Raw genomic sequence first — 19059 nt, 5'->3', positions numbered from 1 at the left:
CACCAACTCAATAATAAAATTACAAAAATACCATTTCCTTTAAATTATGGCATTTTTTGCCTTCTTTCATATTTTTATATCATCTTTAAATAAAATTATTATAAATTATAAATCTAAAAATTAAATATGTATTTAATAATATTAAAATACAAATTTATTACCACTCATTTTACATTAATATACATGGTTAATATTAAATGCTCCTTGTCCTATTTGACAACAAGGCTAGATAAAATTTACCAAAAATAATAGATACCAAATAAAAAATATATTTCTTAAATTGGTCCACAGTATTTCTTGCATATATAAACAGATCCTCCACCCAAAATTTTCAAAACAATAAAATTCTAGAAAAGAAAATTGAAATTTCTAGGAAAATGATTACACTCTTCAAAGTATTTTTCATTTTGGCCCTCCTAGTATTCACTTCAGGTACTATTTTTCTACTTTAACTATGCATTTTTATTTAATTTTTAAATTTAATTCTCTATTAACTTTTTTAAACATCTTAATTAAAAATTTAGATTTAGATTTCATTTCTTATATAAATTCTAACAATGAAATGTGAAGATTATATATAAAATAGTTATGATTCAACCTTTTAGTTCTAGTGATTAGGGATCAAATTGTAATAACCTTGAATATGTATATACTATTTTGCATATCTTTACCATGCATAAATAAAAATGTAATTTTAATATTAACATAAAAAATCGATAATACATATTAGTAGCATATAAAATGTATGTTTTATTATTAAGGTTGGAAATTTTATATTAAAATAATTATAATAAATAGAGGTGTGAATTGTTAAAATAAATTGAAAAAGATTATATTTGAAATATTATATTAAAATGGTTATAAGAAATAGATGTGTAAATGTTTTATTATAAAGTTGAGCACTAATAAATTAATTAATTTATGAAAAATAATTATAATTAATGATAAAAAATAATTTTATTATAAAATTTTGCAATGTGAAAATGAACTAAAATTAAAGTTTGAAGTATAAAATGCACCAAATTAAAGTTGATGTATAACATTGTAAATTATATCAAAGTTTATGTATAAATTTTGCATTTATCCCTATAAAAAACAGTAACAATAAAACTATGAGTTAATTGCACCAAACACCCCCAAATTATGACCCTCATTCTAATTACACCCTTAAACTGTCGAGGTTATATCAATTAGGTCCTCTTGTTACTAAAACTGTTAAATGACACATCAGATCTTACATGACATGCTTTAAAATTAAATTTTTATATGAATATTGTAAAAATAGATTTAAAAAATATATATATTTTGAGGTTCCCAAAACTTTTATAGAAGTTTTATCGTTCACTCTTTTTTTTTCAGTTTGTATTATTTTAATTTTTACTTTTAAAAGTTATGTGACAAAAATATATTTCCTTAAAAATTTCATTTTAAATTTAACTATATAAGATATGGCGCATCATTTAATGATTAAATTAATGGTTTTTATAATAAAAGAACTTGATTGATATAACACCGATAGTTTGGGGAAGTGATTAGATGTTTTGAAGTTTAGGGACCAATTAGTATAAGTGTCATAGTTTGGAGATGTCTAGTGCAATTAACTCTAAGAATAATTTAAAACAAGGTCCTATAATTTATTTCCGTTGTTAGATATAGCATTGTAATGATATATATATAATATTTGAAAAGTACAAGTGCATAGATTTTGAGTTCATAAATATTTATATGTATATCAAATTCACAATAAAAATGCTTCCAAGAATCTGAATTTGAAAAATGTCATAAATGTTACATTTATACGTGTTTTATTGCACAGTTTTACACTATATTCTAAAATAAAAAGTTTTGAATGTGTCCTTATAATAATTTTATTTTTACTATTGTAAAAATAGCCAAAGTGAATGGTGCACAATGTGAAGAAGAAATGGGGATTTGTGATGAAAATTGTAGTTCAAGATGTGAAGCATCAAAGAATGGGAAAGGAATATGTGTGAAATCATCACTAAATGGTATCAGAACATGCAAATGCTTGTATGAATGTAGTGGCAATGGTAACAACAACGACAATGATGACAATACAGAAGAGCATGAAAATCAAGAATGTAGCATGGGAATTGGACGATGCGGTGTGTTTTGCAATGATGATTGTTGTAACCATAATTGCGTAAAAAGGTTCAAAGATGGGTATGGCACTTGCATTGGTGATATTGGTACACCAAGTGTGTATAATTGTGTTTGCTATTATCATTGTCATTAAACATGACATATTTACCATTTGTATGCAGTCTATTTATAATGAAATAAAGAAAAGTGTTCAATGAATTATTCGTAAAAAAATGATTTATTTATTTTTATTTATCTAAGCTAAATGAAAATGAATGAGAATTTAAGATTAAGCTATTATACGAACAAAAAAATGAACTAAATATACATAGTTCAATTTTTTTTGTATAATATTTAAATCTTAGATTGTAACGACCTAAAAGTTAGTGGTACCAAAAAATGTGATTTCGGGATTCCGTTTTTGTAAATTGAGCTCATAACTATTTATGGACTTATGTTGTAGGTGGATTAAATTTTTTATAAGTAATTTAGTCGAAATTGCGGTTAATTAGTGTTCAGGTACTAAATTGTAAAGTCTAATCGCTATAGATTTTTAATTAGAAAATAGATTGAGGATTTAAATAGCAATTAACCAAAGATGCAAAATAGTAAGTAGACAGTAAATAAACATAAGTTAGTGGACAATATAATATCATTAAGCTTAAAGGGTAAAAACATTGATTAATTAAAGATAATCATAATTAATTAAGTTAAAAACCTAAATTAATCTATGTATATTTATAATTTTTAGTGGAAGGAAAGAGGCTATCATCTTTTCCAACCGAAATTGAAGAAGAAGAAACCTTGGACGCCATTGAAGGAGGGTTTCAAAGCTTTTGATAAAAATTTGGCTAGTGCAATTTAGTCTTTTTCTTACAATTTTTTTATGTTTTTTGAGATCATGAGAGCTTAATCTAGGTATTCTGTGTATCAATTTGTAAAACTTTTAAATTTTTGAAAGTTGTCTTTGTTGAGAATTGAAACTTTTAGGTGTTAAATTGATAGATTTTAAGCTCAGATGTAAAAAAAAGACTAAATTGTAATGCTTAATTGATAGTTTCATACACTAGGGACCAAACTGGATAAATTATAAAATTAACTATAGAAATAAGAAATAAGAGGTCCATAATAGAAAATAGTGAAATCAAATTTCAATTTGGAGTTTTAAATTGAAAGTTATGTTAGTACCGGTTTTAAAAACTAAATTGGATAAAATAATAAAATTGTAAATAACAATTAATTGTGAATTTGGTTGATTATTGATGGTTTTGTATGTTTATGTTAACCCATAACCAACGTTGACTTGAATTCCTCGAGAGGAAAATGAAAAGTTAAAGTTGTCGATGAATAGCTCAAAGTTTAGATTTGTATTTCTACAATTAGAATCACTTAAATTTTTGCAAATTTGTATTGTATAGCATGGTAACATATTGATGTAAGTTGAGATTGATTAGTTGGATTGAATTGGAATGAAAATGATTGGTTTTAGAGATGGAGGACTAAATTAAAATTAGTGCAAATTGATGAAAGTGTGAATTTGAATTTTATTGATTCATGTTATGATGCATAGAAATTGAATAATTATTACCCTACTAACTATTCGGGTAGAGTCGAATATAATTGGCATACCATAGGATAGATCGAGTACGAGTTACTTTGACTACGTGTCAATGAGTGTTGGCACAAATTTTACTTCGATTATACAGATGAGCACTAGGCACAATCTATTTACTTCAAAATTGTCTGATAAGGCATTGGGTGTCAAACTGGTGTATTGGTTAGACCCGCATATCCATTCAAGTCTGATTTAGGGTAATAGGGACTTAAAATGTAAAATTTGAAAATGATATTTGAAATGAACTACTATTGTGAAATACTATGTGAATTGGATTATAAACCCCAAAGATTGATATGAGTTTCGACAAATCAATTGATTCGATTTCGAAATATGATACACTATTACTGTTGCTCCTAACTTAATCTGTTGAACATGTTAAATTGAACCATATGGCAGGATTGGTACATTTAACAATATGTTTTGCATTTTATAAGATGACATGAGTATTGAATTGCATACATTAGCTTAACTTGCATTTGATATTTGAATTGTAGAAATACCACTGAGTTTATTACTCAGTGTACGATTTTATTTTCTGTGCGCAGGTTAGGTTAAATACGAGATCCTGAGCATCAACTTCAACATCCAGATAGAATCCCAAATTCAATGAAGTTGGTGAATTTCCTTTGTTAGTTAAATGGCGCATAACTAGTAGAGTCCTTTTGTATTTTGCTATGTTTGGAATGGCTGAATTGGAAATTGATAAATGTGTATATTTGGGTATATGCAAGTTTGGTATGGAAATGTGGTATAATTGGTTAATGCTTTGTTGATAATGGCATGTTGTGATCATGGTTGGAATGCTTATAATGTATGTGAAATGGTACCTTTAGGGATATGAATTGCTTTGGACAATCTAATAGTTGGTTAAGGTTTATCATGTATTATTGGTAAAGAATGTTGGTTAAATGAATTATGAAATGTTGATATTGGTAGCGAGGATGCATATGGTTGTTTGTATGTGTTTTGGATACGCTTTTGGTATGTATCATGTTAATATGTGGTTAGTATTTGATTTGTGGTTCTTGATAGGTAAAGATGGTATGTTTGATGAGTGTCTGAAGCTGTAGCTGTTAGGAGGATGAATGTGATCATCTGTGCATGTTTGAGTTGTGTTTTTGAAGTGTTTATTGTAGGTAAAAATGTTTGACTTAGGCATGAATTGAGGGAATAAAATGCTGGCTTGGCATTAGGTACCAATTGTTACATTTTTTTGCCAAAACAGTATGTCATGTCGTGACAAGCTTGAACTCTAGGTCACGGCGCGACGTGAAAATCCATTGTTGTGACGTGAAACTTTTACAAAATAGTTCTTATTCGATTTCGAGTAAATTTTAGAGCATTTGTTTGCTCATATAAAGCCCGAAGAAGGTTGTATATGATATTAAATGTATGTAATGTTGTTCTTTGTTTGTTATGATGATTTGTAATTATTATTTTATTGTGAATTTAACATAAGTTGCTCCGACAAAGAATGTGACATCTCATAACTTGAACCTGGTGATCATTTCAGGTAATGGGGTGTTACATAGATTCTTATTCATTGTCATGTAGCTTAGATAAATGAAAATAAAAATACAATGTAAGTCATTGTATCAGGAGTTGAGTTGCATATTGTCACCTTTACTCAAAAAATAGGTAAATTAGTCATTATATGTTAGATGAAGGAGCAAACAAGTCATTTTGTTAAAAAATCCATTGATTTCTATTGTTGAGTGATGATGTATCACTGTCTAGTTGCTCAAATTAATCCATCCACATAAAAAGTTACATTCATTGCACTATCCGTTAAAAATTCTATGCATTTTGCTTGAATTAGTTTCTCCATTTCAACATGAGGTACATGTGGCACGCGATTTGTTAATATCTGATTGCTCTGTTAGCCACATTAGCACTTAATAATAGAAATAGACTAAATTTTTAATAGAATGAATAATTTACTCTTCGATCTAGTGTACAAAGATTAATTTACTTATTTTATTAATAGACAATATAAATTATAATTTGAATCCTGTTACACGTGCTTTACCATTATTTCCATCTATTATTGTACAGTGGAGTGATTTTCTCGCATTAGTAGTCCAAGGCCGTAAATATTTTGGAGTTTTTCTTCTAAAAATATTGTAAAATAAAAATTATTTAAAGAAACAGGGTAATTTTTCATTAATTAGAAAATAAGATAGTTATTCTCTCTCCAAAAATATCTTATTATGCCAGATTTATTGTGTTAACACATGTCATGCGGTTTAATTTTTTAAATATAAGTTAAAATTTCACAGCTTAAAAAATCAGGATAAACATTATGTTAAGGGATTTGAAAGTTAATTAAAAAAATTTATTGTCTCTCATTAGATATGATCATGGGTCGGGTCACTTACCCAGAATTGAAGGCCAGCCTGAAAAGTGAAAAGGTTTCGGCAAAAATATAAGACCGAAATATGGGTTTAGACATAAGAATAAAGCTTGTTTACTAAACGAGTCAGGCTTCAAGCATAATTTTTTAGCTCCGGACCGACCCAAATAACATGGCTATACTTTTTTTTTGTATTTTCTATTCATTGGAAAATATTTATTTTAATGTTTTTAGTGTATTTGATGTATTATATTTTTAAAATTTATTTTTATATAAAAATAATTTAAAAAATTATTACGATCAGGTTCGAGTTTTGCATTGTTAATATGGATTAGGATTGGGCATAATTTTAAGCCCATTTCCTGAACTAAACCAAACCTAAACCTAAAAAACGGGGCTAAAATTCTTTATCAACTCAATCCGACTCATGATGAAGTATATATACGAATTAACTTAAAAAAGTAAGTTACAATTAATATTCAGAATAAAAAATCTCATCGTAAAATCCAAAATTAAATGCTCCTAATTAATTTGACAAAAAGTATGCCTCATTTTAATTATTATTATGCTAAATAAAGATTATTCAATATTAATTTCTCACATTAGACCACATTTTTTTTCATATATAAAAAGATATTGTACCATTTTTTTTCCAAATCAAAACCAAAACAAAATAAATGAAAATTCTTTAAAAAATGATTAAATTCTCCCTTCTATTTTATATTTTTGCCATTCTTCTCATACTCACCACCTCAGGTATTATCTTTTCCACTTTAATTTGCATTTTTATATTTATCTGCCTTTTTTTTAAATAAATCTATTTGAAAGTTGATTTTGAATGCGCGGTGCATTTCCTTCTAATAAAGTTAAAAATAACAATAACTATAAGATTAATTACTATAACTGTGAGGTAAAATATTCTACCACGACACAATCACTACCCATCCAAAGGGTGTGTTTCCCTTTAGACGCTAAATTACTTCTCTTTTAGAATGGAATGTATATATATTAGATATAAAATAAGGTTTAATGCATCATTTAATCCTTAAAGTACATTAATTTTTTTAATTTAATCCTTAAAAGTTTTTTTTTGTTCCAAATCAAGTCCTAATGTTTTCAACCATTCAGTGGCCATGAAACCATGGTAGACTCAAATATATATATATTTATTATTATAATATTTTTAATTGACTTAATTTCACAAGTTAATCAATATCAATTTGGTTGAAAAATGAGTTTAAAACTAATTTTTAAGAGAAGTAATGAGTATTATTATAATGATATTTTTATCTTTTAATATTTTTATAAAAACTCTTAAAACCCAAGGATCAAATTTGATTCAATTGATGACCAAATTTGTATTCTATGTGTGATTATATATTTAAAAGTTGTAAAAATATAGATTTTAAATTTCTAAATTTTTATACGTATTTCAAATTCGCTTCCAAAAATATGTGAATTCGAAAGACGTCATAAGTATTAAGTTTGTTAGAGTTGTGTGACTTAAATCGTTGATAAAGACCATGCAGTACAAGTAAAATCCGTATAGAACTATTTTTCTTCTATTTGACATTAATTAGAATAATGTTTTTCGATATTTAAATAAATGTAGTCGAAACTTCTCTTGTCTCATTCGTTTTTCAACATTAATGAATTTTTTCTCCTCTACGGTTTTTTTCCCAAAAGGGTTTCTACGTAAAATCTGTGTTTTCTTATTTTTCTTTATTTTTGCAATCATCCTATTACCATTATCAACATCTATTTTAACAAAGTTCACAAATGTTTTATTAAACAATTAAATCCAAAATCCCAAACACAGCTCTATAATATTTTTTTTTCTTTGTGAAAATAGCAAAAGTGAATGGTGCACAATGTGAAGCGGAACTAGGGATTTGCGATGACAAGTGCGATTCAACATGTGAAGCTTCAAAGAATGGGAAAGGAAAATGTGAGAAACTATCACCAAATGAAGTCGGAACATGCAAATGCTTGTATGAATGCGGTAGCAACACCGACGGAAACGGAAAGTCGAGGCCGGAAAATAAAAAATGCAGTGTTGGAATTGGACCATGTAGTGTGAAATGCAATGATATTTGTTGCCGGTTTAAATGTGCATTTAAATACCCACGGACTCTAGAGGGGACTGGGATGTGCTTGAACATAATTGGTTTACCTAGTACAAATGAATGTATTTGCTATTAATTGTTAGAGAGCAATGCATATTTACCAGTCCTTTGCATTGACTATTTATAATGAAATAAAAAAAATGTTTATTTATTTTTCATTTATCAAGTTAAATAAATGATTATGAATGAAGATTTAAAAATCAATTATTATACGAATTAAAATAAAAGTCTAATTGATTCAAGATTGACCGAGGCAAATGGATCACTGGTTACAGTAGAAACATAGGCATATGTTCTGTATTTGATGCGGAACTAGGGGCTATTATGGATTGTCTAGATATAACATGGAGGAGAGGGATTAAACAAATGTTGGTGGAGAGTCCGAGTTTGACTGCGGTTAATACACTTAATGGGCAAGCAAAGGGAGTCAGGTCGAGTTTGGTGCAAATTATCAGGCAACATATAAAAAGGGATTGGAATATTAAGGTATTGTACGTTCCACGTTCAGCTAATATGGTTGCGGACAATATGACAGCTTTAGGCGAACATGACCCACTTGAATTGCATATTTACGAAGGTCCACCCAAACAAATTGCTATTGGATTACGACAAGAAAATGTTGGTAAACATTGTTAAGGGTTGTTATGGCTAATTGTAATTAGCTTCTTCTTCTTACCAATTATTTTTTTAATTTTTTCGATTAAAGATTCAAGTTAACTAGACTTCTTAGGTTAGTTCTTAAGTGATAGTCGGTTTCTTCAATTTCTTATCCCTAAACTTAGATCCTTGTCACATTGTCATGACATCTAAAATGAGCAGTAGGAAGCATGGTTGAATTTAGACTTATTCATGGGTTGGGTTACCAATCAAGTCCGAAATTTGGGAGAGTTTGGGTAGAAATATTAGGCTCATTTAAAATATGGGTTAGACTCAAGCTCGAATATTCAAGGCCCAAACCCAACTCGATCTAGCTCATTTTTTATGTTTTTAATATATCATATTATGTTATTTATATATATAATATAATTTATAACACATAAACACTAAATCTATAGTAATATATAATACTATAATATAAACATTAACAAAAGTTAAAATGCCTACGTATAAAATTAAAAATAATATAAATATTTTTTAAAATTCAAAAAAATAATATGGGCATGCCTAAAATAGGTTTGGGTTAGTTATTCACAAATATAGGTAGACTTGAATAAAAATTAGGCTCATATTTCGAGTCGAGCCAGGGTAGGGAATGCATAAAGTGTGTTAATATCATGCTTAAACCCGGCTCATGAACACGTTTAGTTGAATCCAACAAATATTGTACTAATTAAAATTAAAATGTCTATCAACCAAAATTGTAATAGGCAATGTCGTGTCCAAGACTTGTGCAAACCTGCGAAATTAAATAAAGAGGGGTTTAAACTGATGAAAAAAATAGTAAATAAGAATTAATTGACAATTAAACAAAATATAAAATAGTAATTCGATATAAAATAGATTTAGCCAAATTAATAAAATCTCCAACCTCATGTACGATGTTAGTTTCGGAATTAATCATATATTATAAATACTTTCTCACTCGATAATAAGTCAGTTAAAGTAATTGAGGAACAACTTTAGATCACTAATCCTTTGTTTTAAATTAATTGTAAGAACAACCTAACAATCAACTATTGTCAAATGAACAACCTTACGAGCATCATACATAATATCAACTCCTATCCTATCACATCAACACCTATTTATAGCCACCTTACACCGTGAATTTTTTAATTGGTAATTTTATACTTTAATCCTTATACTTGTTCAAGTTTTCAATTTAGTTATTTTTCCACATTTAAGATTTCACGGCTTAGAAAATCAGCAAAAAATAATTTATTTTGAAAATTCAAAAAATTAAAATGTGAGCCTTTAAATTTAAAAAATGGACTATTTGTTTTTAAATATATATATTTAAGTTACTTAAAAAACATAAAAAATGATATTTTAATCTGTTTATTTTATTTTATTTTTGCTGGATATATAGAATAAAAAATTCATTGTATAATCCAAGATTAAATGCTCCTAATTAATTTAATTATTATTATGCTAAATAAAGTTTATCCAAAATTAATTTATTGTTTTTTGGTACAACCCAAAATTTATTTGTAATATTGTGAAAAATATTATAGTTTATTAAATGATATTAAATACCAATTAAAGAATTAGATTTGTTGCTTAATACTAAATTCCAAATAATATTAATTTCTCACATTGGACTACCTTTTTTTGCATATATAAAAGGATATTGTACAAATAAAATCAAAACAAAATAATTGAAAATTTCTAAAAATGATTAAATTCTTCCCCTTATTTTATATTTTTGCCATTCTTCTCATACTCAACACCTCAGGTACTATTTTTTCTACATTAATTATGGATTTTTTATATTCTGCTTCTTCTTCTTCTTTTTAACTTTGATTTGAATTTTTTGAATATTTACGGTTATTTTAAGTTCACTAAACTATTCAAAAAATTTCATTCAAGTTATTGACGGACTATTGGTGTAGCTATCAAATCATTGGTTGTCGTTTTTTCTTTGTAAAAATAGGCAAAGTGGATGGTGCACAATGTGAAAAGAAAATAGGAATTTGTGATGAGAATTGCAATTCAAAATGTGAAGCTTCAAAAAGTGGGAAAGGAATATGCGAGAAGTTGTCGCCAAATGAAATCGGAACATGCAAATGCTTGTATGAATGCGACGGTGACGAAAATTCGTCTCCTAAAAATAAAAAATGTAATGGGGGAATTGGGCTATGCAGTGAGCAATGCGCTGACGGCTGTTGTGACAGAAATTGTGCAATTAAATACCCAGGGCCTCTAGGGGGGTCTGGGTTTTGCATGAATATTGTTGGTGCACCTGCTCCATATGAATGTATTTGCTATTTTAATTGTTAGAGAGCAATGCATATTTACCATTTGTTTGCATTGACTGTTTATAATGAAATAAAAAATTTGTTAGACGATTTATTCGTAATTATATGATTCTTTTATGTTTATTTATCAAGTTAAAAAATTTACTGTAAATGAAAATTTTAAACCAAGTTATTTCACGAACTAAAATAAATGTTTAATGAAGTCAAATCAGAGGCAACCATAGGATGGAATTGTAGGACATAAGGTGTTGTAAAACAAATTTGTTGGCACTTACTGGAAAATAAATAACGAAATATGAAATCAGTAATTATTGTGCCTTGATAAATTCACTGTCTTAGAAAGGAATTTATCTTGATCGGTGTAATTGTGTAGTAGACGTCGTCTCCTAAAGTTAACACAGTCCTTCGATATTCGTACACTTGAATATGAAAGATGGAATTTGATTGGTGTTGCTCTTCTCGGGAAATCACGGTAGGAACAATTCTCGGGAAAGTTTAGAGGGGTCACAATTCCTAGACAAAATTTTCTCTAAAGTGATTAAGGAAAAAACGACAAAATTTATAAAGAAATTGCAGATAGAAAGCAGAGGAGAAGAATCTGGGATAAAAAGTTTATAAAGTGATTAAGAGCGCAAGTAGTGCTTGTGGAAAGACGCCTGTCTATTGCCCTTCGCCTGTTGCTCATTCGGGTCGAGGGAGGTTCTGTGCGAATGTTGCTATTGCAATGGGGGTTGGTGGTCTGACAAGTGCATCTCCTACCCCAACGACGACTGCGGCCCTACTGCTTTCATTGTCACATCTTTATATCATCTAAAATCAATATATTGGAAGCATGGCCGAATGGTTCAACTGCACTAAATTAATATCAATAGATAGGAAGCATGTACTAAATTAATATCAATAGATAGGAAGCATGGTCGAATGATTCAACTCGAATCCCATAGAGACTGTACTAATTAAAATTAAAATATCTATCAACCATAATTGTCAAGGGTAAAGTTGTGCCCATGACTTGTGCAAACTTGCAAAATTAAAGAAATGGGGTTTAAATTGATGAGAAAATAGTAAATAAAATTTAATTGAAAGTAAAATAGAATATAAAATAGTAATTTGATAGAAAATAGATTTAACCAAATTAATAATATCTCTAGTCTCAACTATGACATCAATTTTGGTTTTGGAATTAATCACCGATCATGCATACTTTCTCATTCAATAATAAGCCGATTAAAGCAATTAAGAGCCAAATTCAAACCACCAATTCATCCTTAGTTGTAAATTACTTACGAGAACAATCCAACAACTAACTTTTGTCAAATGAGTAACCTTAATAGCAATTATCATACATTAATATCAATCTCTATCCTATCATATGAATACTATCCTATAGCCACCTTACACAGTAATAAGCATCATTACATGGGGCTCACCAAGGCCCTTTTATATACACTTCTAAGAACCCTTTTCAGGGGTCTATTATCCTCTCCATCTTTATCATCTCCCTGTTCATGGTAGAACCCATCTCACTAAAAAAACACTAAGCTTCCTCACCACCTATATCGTCAACTTTTCGCCTTTTCCTAAACAAGGTGAACCGACCATCTTTGCTATCAATCAAACCTTGCATCAACAAGCTCCTATGATTTAATTCCTTGATTACCTTGCGAACAAGAAGAATTCAACTCTAATCAATGAACTTATCTACGCAAATCATTTAAATTAGATTGTTTAATCCCATAGTTCCACTCAACTGCACACCTAATCGAACTACACTAATTTGTTCTTCAACAAAATAATATTGATAGCTCGAAAGGTCAACTCAAAATCACCAAAAGGGGGGGGGATTGGCCTTTAAGAAAAGTTGTGGAAGCAACGAAAGAATGTGCAACAATAAACACAACAATTTATAGTGATTCAACCCCAATTGCCTACTCTACTACCTTAGCTTTCCATAATTAAAGATTTTCTCAAATTCACTGATTTGACAATCTTTAAAGACAATGTTTAACCTCACAATCTCCCTTAAAATTTCTACCCAAAATCTTAAGATTACAACATCCTTTAAGATTTCTACTCAAACCTTAAGACTCAACCCTCTCAAAGAGAATAACAAATAGCAAACTAAGAAGCAATCCTTACAAGATTGATATGTTGGCCAATTAAGTACAAGTACAAAGAATAACACTTGAGCTGAATGAATACAATTAAAGCTCACTAGTGTTTACAAGAAGAATATGAAAGAATTAAGCACTAAGGTTTTTTTTTATTAATCTTTCAGCTTGATGATTTCTCTCCTTATTGTATGACCTTTAGAATATGGTATTTATACCCTCTAATACATTTCCAACCGTTGGGGTTTGATACGAGCCAAGGATGTGACACTCAAAGGGTTGTCTTTCCTAGTGGTCCAATCACTCGAAGCAAGGCATGACAATTAAAATCAAAGATGAATGCTTTTGTCCAAGATTCATCATGTTCGTGACATTGACAAATACGTGAATGCAATTCACTGGACCAATCTTGGAATAGTGAAAGCCTATAAATTGGTGGATTAATCTTTTATGTATCTTATTATTATTTACTTAATTCTCATTGGTTGGGACACATCATTTATGAGTTAAGTAATTTTATTGGTTAGGTTATTATTTATTTATTTTCTTAGATAATTTTAAAGAGTTTTATTAGGATTCAATTACTCTTGAAAGAGTTTTATTAGGATTCAATTACTCTTGTAATTTGCCTATAAATAGGCTTGTTTTCTACACATTGGAGGAGGAATAAAAAGAAGAGTATTTGTTTTCTTTCAAATTTGTGTGAGGCAAATTTTTTGGAGTAGAGTGATTCTTCTCTTGCTATTTAGTTTGGAGTTTGTTATTTTCGAGGGTATTTCGGAGTTGCAAATATTCAAATTTCTTTCCCGTTCATTGGTGTTTCTAGAGGTTCTTCTTCTAGGGGTTTCGTAGGGAGCCGCTCAATCATTGACATTTTTGGTTACAAGTTAACCAATGGTTCTATAAGGCAAATCTATCCTTTATTATTATTATTATTTAACTAATTTTATTTATTCTCGTTTTTTTTATTTCTAATTTGTGTTCCTCTTGTGTCTAGATCCGGGATTCCGCATCAGGGTTGGAGTTGCTGTGAAAGTTAATAGAGTCGTTGAGGATGAAAATACCAGATCATTAAATTCACCTGCAATAAAAAGTATCGATATTTTTTCTACGAGTATCAGTACTATTAGCATTTAATGTCTAATTTAGTGACCGTTAAAATTAGTTTACAACGATACCTAGTAAAAAGTATCGATACTTTTTGGCTTGGAGCAATACTGACTTGTTTTAAAACAGTTTTAACTTGATTGAAAATGTTTAACTCAATTGAAACAATTTTAACTTGATTTTATCATTTTGCCGATTTTGGTCAACTTTAACTTTTATTGAAAAACATTTTAATTTGTTATATCAAAACATATTATCAAATAAAGCTTAATTTAATAAAAATGACAATTATAAATCAATTTATTTTTTACCATTTGTATATTATTCCAAGCATCAAAAAAGGGGCCTTCTTAGAATGACACCAAAAACAACATTAAGGGATGATTCTATATATATCTCATAACCGGAGAAAAAGCGAATACCAAGATGAGAAAGGAATTTTATTTTATTTTTTGATATTATGCATGTCTATTTTATGGTTCATGTTCGGGGTTTATGGTTGCCCCTCTCAACAATGTTGTCTCCAAGATTCAAACTTACATTCTCTCTTTGGGAGTACAATGTGTTTTATCATTACACCCAACCACTCATTGGTAAATTTTCTATTTATCAAACATACATTGATTTAAAAAACAAAAAGAAAATCGTAGCCTGATTTTTTAAAATTTTTTTCTGGATGTCAACTTACTTAAAATAGTGAATTATAATTAAGATTATATAGAATAAAAGATCTCATTGTATAATCCAATCTTAAATGCTCCTAATTAATTTAATTATTATTATGCTAAATAAAGTTTACCTAAAATTAATTTTTTGTTATTTTTGGTATAATTTATAATATTGTGAGTAAAAAATTATTTCCTTAAATGATATTTTAATTACCAATTAAAGAATTAGATTTATTGCTTAAAACTAAATTCTAAATAATATTAATTTCTCACATTGGACCACTTTTTTTTGCATATATAAAAAGATATTCTACCAAAATTTTCTCAAATCAAAATAATTGAAAATTCTAAGAAGATGATTAAATTCTTCCCTCTATTTTATATTTTTGCCATTCTTCTCATAATCACCACCTCAGGTATTATTATTATTATTATTATTATTATTATTATTATTATTATTATTATTATTATTATTATTATTATTATGGTAAACTACACCTAGGGGCAATGATAAACATTTTGGGTAGAATTAAATTGTAGAATTTTATGAGAGCTAAAATATGATTTCATCGTTTTAATAACTTATATCTTTATAATTTTTTTAAAGAATTAAATAAAAAAATTATCATTTTTGGGGATAAAGTACAATTTTAGCATATGCTAATTTAAAATTTCATAAATTTTAAATAGTCAAATCTTTAATTTCCAATTTTAAGGGGGTAGGGCCCTGTAGCCCTCTGACTACACCTAAGATTACTAAACTGTTATTAAGTTTACATTTTAGTCACTTAACTTTAAAAGTGTTACAAAACGATCGCTAAACTATTCAAAAGTTTTCATTTAAGTTATTGGACAGTTAAATTTTTAACGAACCATTAATGTGGCTATTAAATCATTGTTTTTTTTTCTTTGCAAAAATAGGCAAAGTGAATGGTGCACAATGTGAAAAAGAAATTGGGATTTGTGATGCGAATTGCAGTTCAAAATGTGAAGCTTCAAAGAATGGGAAAGGAATATGCGAGAAATCGTCATCAAATGATATCGGAACATGCAAATGCTTGTATGAATGTGACGGCAATGGCGACGAAAGTTTGTCGCAGATAAATAGAAAATGCAATGTGGGAATTGGACCATGCAGTGAGCATTGCAACGATGGTTGTTGTGACAGAAATTGTGCAATTAAATACCCAGAGAAACAACAGGGGTATGGGGTTTGCTTGAATATTGTTGGTATACCTAGTTCACGTCAATGTGTTTGCTATTATAATTGTTAGAGAGCAAGGCATATTTACCATTTGTTTGCATTGACTATTTATAATGAAATAAAAACAAATGTTAGACGAATTATTCGTAATTATTTTGATTTATTTATCAAATTAAATAAATGATCATAAACCGAAATTTAAAATCTGATTATTCCATAAACTAAAACAAAAGTCAACTCAATTTATTTATGTTTACGAACAAACGATTTATAAATCGTTTAAAAGCTTAAACCAATTTAATAGATTTAATTAGATCTGATCATGGGTCGGGCTACCAACTCATGTTCGATGACCTGCTTGAAAAATGGGAGGGTTAGGATAAAAATATAGACTTGAAAATTGGGTTTGGACAAAAAACAGTGCTCGTTTTCTAAACGGGTCGAGTCTTGGGTAGGACTTTTTTTACACATCTGATTAGAGGTGCTCATGGGCCGGGCCGGGCCGGTTCGGGCTAGAAAAAATTCTGGCCTGGGTCCTAGGCCCGGCCCGAAATATGGGCCTAGAATTTTGCCCAAGCCCGGGCCGGGAAAAAATTCATAAGCCCGGGCTCGGCCCGGCCCATTTTTTAAATAAATACCAAAAATTTATTTTAAAAATTTTAAAAAAAAAGTATTTTAAATATTAAAAAAATTTAAAAAAAGTATTTTAAAAGTATTTTAAAATTAAAAAAAATAAAAATAAAAAAATATTTATTATATTCGGGCCGGGACGGGCCGGGCTTGGGCCAAAAAAGTGGTGCCCGAGGCCCGGCCCATTTTTTAATCGGGCCTCATTTTTTGCCCAAGCCTATATTTCGGGCCTATATTTTTACCCAAACCCTCTCATATTTCGGGTGGGCCGTCGGGCCGGGCCGGGCCGCCTGGCCCATGAGCACCTCTACATCTGATCATGGACGATGTACTTAAATGAAATCGGATAATTATGAGCGAAATTTTTTAAATTCATAAACAATATTAAAAATTAACTTATGTTTTTAGGTTTATTTTAAAAATAAGAAATAAAAAAAATGTTACATATAACATTTTTTTAGATTATAACAAATTTTCAAATAATGATCCAATATTAAATGCTCCTAATTAATTTGACAAAACTATGCTTAATTTATTATATAATCATGAATTAACTCAACTTCAACTCGATGAATGAAATTACTTAAAAATTAATTTTAATAAAATAATAAATATTAATATAATATTTTTTATAAAAATATTAATTATAGAAATAATTAAAAAGAGATCAAGGGGAGATCTCATTCATCAATCAAGCAAAATCATCCAAAATCAATTTATAATATCGTGAGAAAATTTCATTTCCATAAATGATATAAAATACCATTTAAAGAATAAATATATTGCTCAAAAATATTAATTTCTTAAATTGGACCACTCTCTTTTTGCATATATAACATCTTTTGTACCAAAACAAAACCAAATAAAATAATTGAAAATTTTAGAAAAAAAATGATTAAATTATTCTCCCTATTGTACATTTTTGCCATCCTTCTCCTATTCACCTCGGGTATTATATTCATATTTCTTTGTCTGATTCAATTGATTCACACAAATTTATGAGTCAATCCGTTGGATTGATGTACTGATTGGTCCAGTCTGATTCTAACAACTTTAAATGCATTTTTTTCTTTGTAAATACAGGTAAAGTAAACAGTGCAGTATGTGAAGAAGAACTGGGGAAATGTGATGAGAATTGCGATTTTAATTGTCAAACTTCAAAGAGTGGAAAAGGAATATGTGATGCTAACGGAATATGCGAATGCGTGTATGAATGCGAGGGGCCGGGGACTAAAAGATGCAATGTGGGAATAGGACCATGCAGTGTGCGTTGCAGTGATGCTTGTTGTGAACAAAATTGTGAATCGAAATTTCCAGGGGCTCAAGATGGACATGGTTTTTGCTTGGAGATTACTGGGATACCGGCTTCAAATCAATGTCTTTGCTATTTTAATTGTTAAACAACAATGTATTGTCTACCATTTGCTTAGATTAACTATTTACAATGAAATAAAGTTATGTAAAAAAGGTGATGGCAATGGCGACGAAAGTTCGCCGGGATAAATAAAAAATGCAACGTGGGAATTGGACCATGGAGTGAGCATCGCAATTGTTGTTGCGACAGAACTTGTGCAATTAAATACCCAGAGAAACAACACGGGGGTATGGGGTTTGCATGAATATTGCTGGTATACCTAGTTCACGCCAATGTGTTTGCTATTATATTTTTTAGAGAGGTGATGGAGACAGCAAATTTTTTTTTGAGTAGAAATTAAATTGTATTTTTTACAATAGTAAAATTATAAATTTATTATTTTAATAGTTTTATCTTGATAATTTTTAAAGGATTCAATCAAATTTTTATTTTTTTGGGAGGCTAAAGTATAATTTTCCCATTACTAATTTAAAATTTAATAAATTATAAAAAACTTAAATGAAAAATTTTTCATTTTAGGGGCTCGCAGGCGCAGAGCAATGCATAGTTACCATTTGTTTGCATTGACTATTTATAATGAAATAAAACAAAATTTTAGACAAATTATTCATAATTATTTTTATTTATCAACTTAAATAAATGATCATAAACGGAAATTTAAAATCTGATTATTACATAAACTAAAACAAAATTCGATTCAATTTATTAATTTTTATGAATAAAATCATTTATAAATCGTTTAAAAGCTTAAATCGATTTAATAGATTTAATTAGACCTGATCATAGGCCGGTCCACCCACTCATGCCCGATGACCTGCTCGAAAAGCGAGAGAATTTGGGTAAAAA

At 28.8% G+C, this 19059-nt stretch overlaps 3 protein-coding genes across 3 annotated transcripts; all 3 read left to right on the top strand.

Moving 5' to 3' along the window:
- Nucleotides 1-302: 302 nt before the first annotated feature.
- Nucleotides 303-2322, top strand: LOC107919725 (defensin-like protein 181). Its single transcript, XM_016849110.2, has 2 exons — nt 303-432; nt 1893-2322. Exons 1-2 carry the CDS (start codon nt 378-380, stop codon nt 2255-2257), a joined length of 420 nt encoding a protein of 139 aa, XP_016704599.1. The 5' UTR covers nt 303-377; the 3' UTR covers nt 2258-2322.
- Nucleotides 2323-6728: 4406 nt separating this feature from the next.
- On the top strand, nt 6729-8357 carry LOC107919748 (defensin-like protein 183). The gene is made up of 2 exons (XM_016849127.2): nt 6729-6830; nt 7927-8357. The coding sequence occupies exons 1-2, from the start codon at nt 6770-6772 to the stop codon at nt 8274-8276; spliced, it is 411 nt and encodes a 136-aa protein (XP_016704616.1). The 5' UTR covers nt 6729-6769; the 3' UTR covers nt 8277-8357.
- A 6952-nt stretch (nt 8358-15309) lies between these two features.
- LOC107919695 (defensin-like protein 181) lies at nt 15310-16327 on the top strand. The gene is made up of 2 exons (XM_016849089.2): nt 15310-15420; nt 15926-16327. Exons 1-2 carry the CDS (start codon nt 15360-15362, stop codon nt 16276-16278), a joined length of 414 nt encoding a protein of 137 aa, XP_016704578.1. The 5' UTR covers nt 15310-15359; the 3' UTR covers nt 16279-16327.
- The last annotated feature ends 2732 nt before the right edge of the window (nt 16328-19059 follow it).

Source organism: Gossypium hirsutum, chromosome D08, assembly GCF_007990345.1.
Source record: "Gossypium hirsutum isolate 1008001.06 chromosome D08, Gossypium_hirsutum_v2.1, whole genome shotgun sequence".
NCBI lineage: Eukaryota > Viridiplantae > Streptophyta > Magnoliopsida > Malvales > Malvaceae > Gossypium > Gossypium hirsutum.
The sequence above is the reverse complement of the archived record's forward strand: the minus strand, read 5'-3'. Positions and strand labels throughout refer to the sequence as shown.